This window comes from Lichenostomus cassidix, unplaced genomic scaffold (genome assembly GCF_008360975.1).
Source record: "Lichenostomus cassidix isolate B80296 unplaced genomic scaffold, HeHo_3.0 HiC_scaffold_37, whole genome shotgun sequence".
In the NCBI taxonomy this organism is placed as follows: Eukaryota; Metazoa; Chordata; class Aves; order Passeriformes; family Meliphagidae; genus Lichenostomus; species Lichenostomus cassidix.
Window position 1 is genome coordinate 367251 of NW_028147279.1, and position 6000 is coordinate 373250.

The window sequence follows — 6000 nt, forward strand, 5'->3', positions numbered from 1 at the left end:
AGGGGAATTTCTGGGAGTTTTGGGAGCTTTTTGGGGTATTTTGGGGAGTTTTGGGGGAGATTTTGGGGAATTTCAGGGAGTTTTGGGAAAATTTGGGAAATTTGGGGGGATTTTTGGGAAATTTGGGGAGTTTTGAGGGAGATTTGGGTGAATTTTGGGAGATTTTGAGGGAGATTTTGGGATGTTTTTGGGGAGATTTTGGGGGGAGGGGAGCCCCGGGGAGCTCCTCTGCACGAGCTCAGCCAGGTGAGATTCGGGATTTTTGGGGAATTTTGAGGGATTTTGGGGAGTTTTGAGGTGAAATTTGGGGGATTTGAGTCAAATTTGGGATGTTTTGAGGTAGATTTTGGGGACTTTTGGGGAATTTCAGGGAGTTTTTAGGGGGTTTTGATGGATTTTTGGGGAGATTTGGGGAAATTTTGGGGAATTTTAGGAAATTTTGGGGAAATTTTGGGGAAATTTTGGGGGGTTTGGGTGAAATTTGGGGTGATTTGGGTCAAGTTTGGGATGTTTTGAGGGATATTTTGGGGGTTTTGGGGGGGAGGGGAGCCCCGGGGAGCTCCTCTGCACGAGCTCAGCCAGGTGAGATTTGGGGAAATTTGGAGAATTTTGGGATTTTTGGGGTGAAATTTGGGGGATTTTGGGGTGTTTTGGGGGGAATTCGGGTGAAATTTGGGGTGTTTTTGGGGAGGTTTTGGGGAGTTTTGAGGGGGTTTGGATGGCTTTTTGGGAAATTTTGGGGAATTTCAGGAAATTTTGGGGGATTTTTGGGAAATTTGGGGTGTTTTGAGGGGGTTTTGGTGGATTTTGGGGGAGTTTTGGGGGGATTTTGGGGAAATTTGGGAGATTTGGGGGAATTTTGGGGGATTTTGGAGGAGTTTTGAGGTGGTTTGGGGGGATTTTGGGGATTTGGGCTGAATTTTGGGTAAATTTTGGGTGAATTTCGGGTAAATTTTGTGTGACTTTTCCTGTCAATTTTGGGTGAATTTCGAGTGAATTTCAGCTGAATTTTGGGTGAATTTTGAGTGCATTTTTGGGGTAAATTTCGGCTAAATTCGGGGTGAATTTTGGCTAAATTTTGGCTGAATTTCAGAGCATTTTTGGCTAAATTTCGGCCCAATTTTGGGTAAATTTTGTGTGAATTTTGGGTAAATTTCAGCTGAATTTTGGGTCAATTTCTGCTAAATTTTGGGTAAATTTCAGCTGAATTTCAGTGCATTTTTTGGGTGAATTTCAGCCGAATTTTGGGCAAATTTTGGGTGAATTTTCTGCTAAATTTCAGCTAAATTTCAGAGCATTTTTGGGTGAATTTCAGCTGAATTTTGGGGTAAATTTCGGGTAAATTTGGGCTAAATTTTGGCTGAATTTTGGGTAAATTTCAGCTGAATTTCAGTGCATTTTTGGGTGAATTTCAGCCAAATTCCAGGAGGATTTTGGGTCAATTTTCAGCTAAATTTTGGGTAAATTTGGGCTAAATTTTGGCTGAATTTCAGGTGCATTTTGGCTCAATTTTCAGCTAAATTTTGGGTGAATTTGACCGAATTTCTTCTCTCTCCCCTCCCCCAGCTGTGCTCCGGCCCCTCCCCCTTCGGCAACCCCTCCCCCTCCCCCCGCCGCCCCTCCCCCCCGCCGCCGCCCCGCCCCCGCCCGCCCCTCCCCGCGGCCCCAGCGAGGAGATGACGAGTGACGAGGAGAGGATGGTCATCTGCGAGGAGGAGGGCGACGATGACGTCATCGGTGAGGTCATCGCAAAAGCAAAAAAATCCCCCCCAAAAAATCACCAAAAATCCCGAAAAAATCCCCAAAAAATCCCAAAAAAAATTCCCAAAAAATTTTTAAAAAATGAGTGACGAGGAGAGGATGGTCATCTGCGAGGAGGAGGGCGACGATGACGTCATCGGTGAGGTCATCAAAATTTAAAAATCTCCCCAAAAAAATTCCCCCCAAAAAATCCCCAAAAATCCGGAAAAAATCCAAAAACAATCAAAAAAAAATCCCAAAAAATCCCCCAAAAAAATTCCCAAAAAATTAAAAAATGAGTGACGAGGAGAGGATGGTCATCTGCGAGGAGGAGGGCGACGATGACGTCATCGGTGAGGTCATCGCAAAAAAAAAGCAAAAAAAAAAATCCCCACAAAAAATCCCCAAAAAATCAAAAAAATCCCGAAAAAATCCAGGAAAAATTCCCAAAATAGCCCCAAAAATAAAAAAAAAATCCCCAAAAAATCCCTCCCAAAAATTTCCAAAAATAAAAAGAAATCCCAAAGAAATCCCCAAAAATCCCCAAAAAATCCCCAAAAAAATCCCAAAAAATCCAAGAAAAAATCCCTGAAAAAACCCCCCCAAAAAAAAAAAATTCCCCAAAAAATTAAAAAAAAATGAGTGACGAGGAGAGGATGTCAGTGCGAGGAGGAGGGCGACGATGACGTCATCGGTGAGGTCATCGCAAAAAAAAAGCAAAAAAAAAAAATCCGCCAAAAAAATCTGGAAAAAAATCCCCAAAAAATCCCCAAAAAATTAAAAAAAATTTAAAAAATCTCCCAAAAGTCCCTAAAAATAAAAAAAATCCCCCAAAATCCCCCCAAAAATCCCAAAAATAGAAAACCCCAAAAATCCCCAAAAATCCAAAAACATCCCAAAAATCGCTCCCCCCAAATAAAAATCCCCCAAAAAAACCCCAAAAATCCAAAAAAACCCCGAAAAAATCCAAAAGAAATCCCAAAAAAACCCCAAAAATCCCCCAAACCCCGGAAAATCCCCCAAAAAATCCCAAAAAGCCCAAAAAATAAAGAAAAAATCTAACAAAACCCCCAAAAAACTTCCCAAAAAACCTCCAAAAAACCCCAAAAAGTCAAACAAAAACTCCCAAAAAGTCAAGAAAATCAAAAAAAATCCCAAAAATTTTTTAAAAACCCCAAAACCCCCCAAATCCTGACCGCCCCTCCCCCGCAGAGGATGGCTTCGCCCCTCCCCCACCCGACATCGACCTGAAGTGCAAAGAGAGAGTGAGTGACAGTGACAGCGACGAGGGGGACAAGGTAGGGATTTTGGGGTGAATTTGGGGGATTTTGGGCAAATTTGGGAAAATTTCGGAATTTTTGGATTTGGAGAAATTGGGAAATTTGGGTAAATATTGGGGATTTTGGGGGAATTATGAGGATTTTGGGGATTTTGGGGAGAATTTGAGTGACAGTGACAGCGACGAGGGGGACAAGGTGAGGGAATTTGGGGATTTTGGGGTGAAAAATGGGGATTTTGGGCAAATTTGGGAAAATTTCGGAATTTTTGGAATTTTTGGATTTGGGAGAATTGGGGAATTTGGGAGATTTGGGGGAATTTTAGGGGATTTTGGGGGAATTTGAGTGACAGTGACAGCGACGAGGGGGACAAGGTGAGGGATTTTGGGGTGAATTTGGGGGATTTTGGGCAAATTTTGGGAATTTGGGGAATTTTGGGAAAATTTCAGAATTTTTTGAATTTTGGGATTTGGGAGAATTGGGGAATTTGGGAGATTTCAGGGAATTTTGGGGGAATTTTAGGGAATTTGGGGGAATTTGAGTGACAGTGACAGCGACGAGGGGGACAAGGTGAGGGAATTTGGGGGATTTTGGGAAAATTTTGGGAAAATTTGGGAAAATTTCAGAATTTTTGGATTTGGTGAAATTGGGAAATTTGGGGAAATTTAGGGGATTTTGGGTAAATATTGGTGATTTTGGGGGAATTATGGGGATTTTGGGGGAATTTGGGTGACAGTGACAGCGACTAGGGGGACAAGGTGAGGAATTTTGGGGTGAATTTGGGGGATTTTGGGCAAATTCGGGTGAATTTGGGACATTTTGGGAATAATTTTGGGATGATTTTGGGGCTGAATTTGGGTTGATTTCGGGGCAATTTGGGACATTTTAAACTGATTTTGGGGGAATTTCACCAATTTTTGGCTGATTTTGCCAATTTTTGTCCAATTTTGGATGATTTTGCCCAAATTTGTGCCGATTTTGCCCAATTTTCCCCAATTTTGGGCAGTTTTTGTGGTGATTTTGGGCTGATTTTGGGGATTTTGGGCTGGTTTTGGGGTGATTTTTGGGGAATTTCAGGCTGGTTTTGGGGTAATTTTTGGGTTGGTTTTGGGGTTTTTTGGGCTGATTTTTGGGGTGATTTTTGGGGATTTTGGTGTGGGTTTTGGGGTAATTTTTTTTTAATTTCAGGCTGATTTTGGGGTGATTTTTGGGCTGATTTTTGGGTTGATTTTTGGGTTGGTTTTGGGGATTTTGGGGTAATTTTTTGGGGTGATTTTTTTGGATTTTGGGGGTTTTTTTGGGATGGTTTTTGGGGTTTTTTGGGGTAATTTTTGAGTTGATATTTGGGATTTTTGGAGTGATTTTGGGGTGATTTTTTGGGGATTTTGGGCTGATTTTTGGGTTGATTCTTGGGGATTTTGGGCTGTTTTTGGGGCAATTTTTGGGTTAATTTTGGGTGATTTTGGGATAATTTTTGGGTTAATTTTTGGGGTCAGGGGGTTCCCAGCCGGGCTCCTCACCTCCCCCACCCCCCCTCTCTCTCTCTCCCCCTCCCCCCTCAGGCCCCCGAGCCGCCGCCTTCCCGCCCCTCCCCCGGAGCTGACCCTCCCCCCGCCCCCCGACCCCGCCAGCCCCTCCCCCACCGCCCCTCCTCCCTCAAGCCCCTCCCCCGCCGGAAGCGAGCCGAGAGCGCCGAGGGGGGGCTGGGTGGGGGAGGGGCGAACGCGGCCACGCCCACCGCCCCCGCCGCCCCTCCCCCCGCCCTCCGCCCCGCCCCTCCCCCGCCCGCCAAGCCCCTCCCCCCGCCCGGTGGGGGAGGGGTGGTGGCCAGCCTGGTGCTGGGGGGTGGGGGAGGGGCGGTGGGGGGAGGCGGTGGGGGAGGGGCCGCCCCTCCCCCCTCGGTGGCGCTGCTGCCCCACCCCCACCCCCAGCCCCTCCCCCACCCCCCCGTCCAGCTCCTGGCGCCGCCGCCGGGTGGGGGAGGGGCGGGCGGGGGTGGGGGAGGGCGGCGGTGGGGGGAGGAGGAGGTGGGGAGGGGGCCGCCCCCTCCCCGCGGCTGCCCCCGCCCCTCCCCCTCGGCATCACGCAGGTTCAGTACATCCTCCCCACCCTGCCCCTCCCCCACGGCAAGCCCGGCCCCTCCCCCACCCCGCCCATCAGCCCCTCCCCCACCGCCGCCCCTCCCCCCACCGCCGCCCTGCACTTCGCCCTTCCCCCGAACAACGGCAAAGCTCCGCCCAGCGCCGCTGGCCCCGCCCCCAAAGGTAGGGGGGAGGGGCGAATGGGTGGGGGAGGGGATGGTGGGTGGGGGAGGGGATAGGAGGGGGAGGGGCTGATTGGAGGGTGGGGGAGGGGCGAGATAGGGAGGGGCTAAGGGGTGGGGGAGGGCTGATGGGTGTAATGGGGAGGAGCAGGAGGGAGGGGGCTGATGGAGTGGGGGAGGGCAAGTGGGGAGGGGCTAAGGGTGGGGAGGGTGGGGGACAGTGGGGAGGGGCTGATGAAGGGGGAGGAGCCAATGGGGGAGGGGGAGGGGCTAGAGTGTGGGGAAGGGCTGACGGGAGAGGGTGAGGGAATGGGGAGGAGGTAATGGTGGGGGAGGGGCTTGTGGGGGAGGGGCTAGGAGGGGAGGGGCTAACGGGTGGGGGAGGGCTAGGAGGGGGGGGCGTGGTGCGGGGGGGGGCTTGTGGGGTAGGGGAGGGGCTAATGAGTGGGGGAGGGGCTAATGAAGGGGGAGGGGCTAACAGGGTGGGGGAGGGGCTAATGAAGGGGAGGAGCTAACGGGGGAGGGGCTAATTGTGGGGGAGGGGCTAATGGGATTTGGGGTTTCTCGTGGATCTCTCTGGGATTTTGGGGTGTTTTGGGGTTTCTATAGGATTTTAGGATTTTCTGTAGGATTTTGGGGTGTTTTGGGGTCTCTATGGGATTTTTTTCTCTCTCCACTCTCCTCCCCCCATTCTAACCTCTCTCCCCTCCCCCCTCTCTC

At 49.5% G+C, this 6000-nt stretch overlaps 1 protein-coding gene across 1 annotated transcript in view; it reads left to right on the forward strand.

Annotated features, from left to right (window-relative positions):
- CIC (capicua transcriptional repressor) overlaps positions 1–6000 on the forward strand; it is a 50831-nt gene that overhangs the window by 29668 nt on the left and 15163 nt on the right. The window contains 3 exon segments of the mRNA XM_085044628.1: positions 531–582; positions 1567–1737; positions 2953–3052. Of these exon segments, the coding sequence (XP_084900754.1) occupies positions 531–582; positions 1567–1737; positions 2953–3052 (323 nt within the window).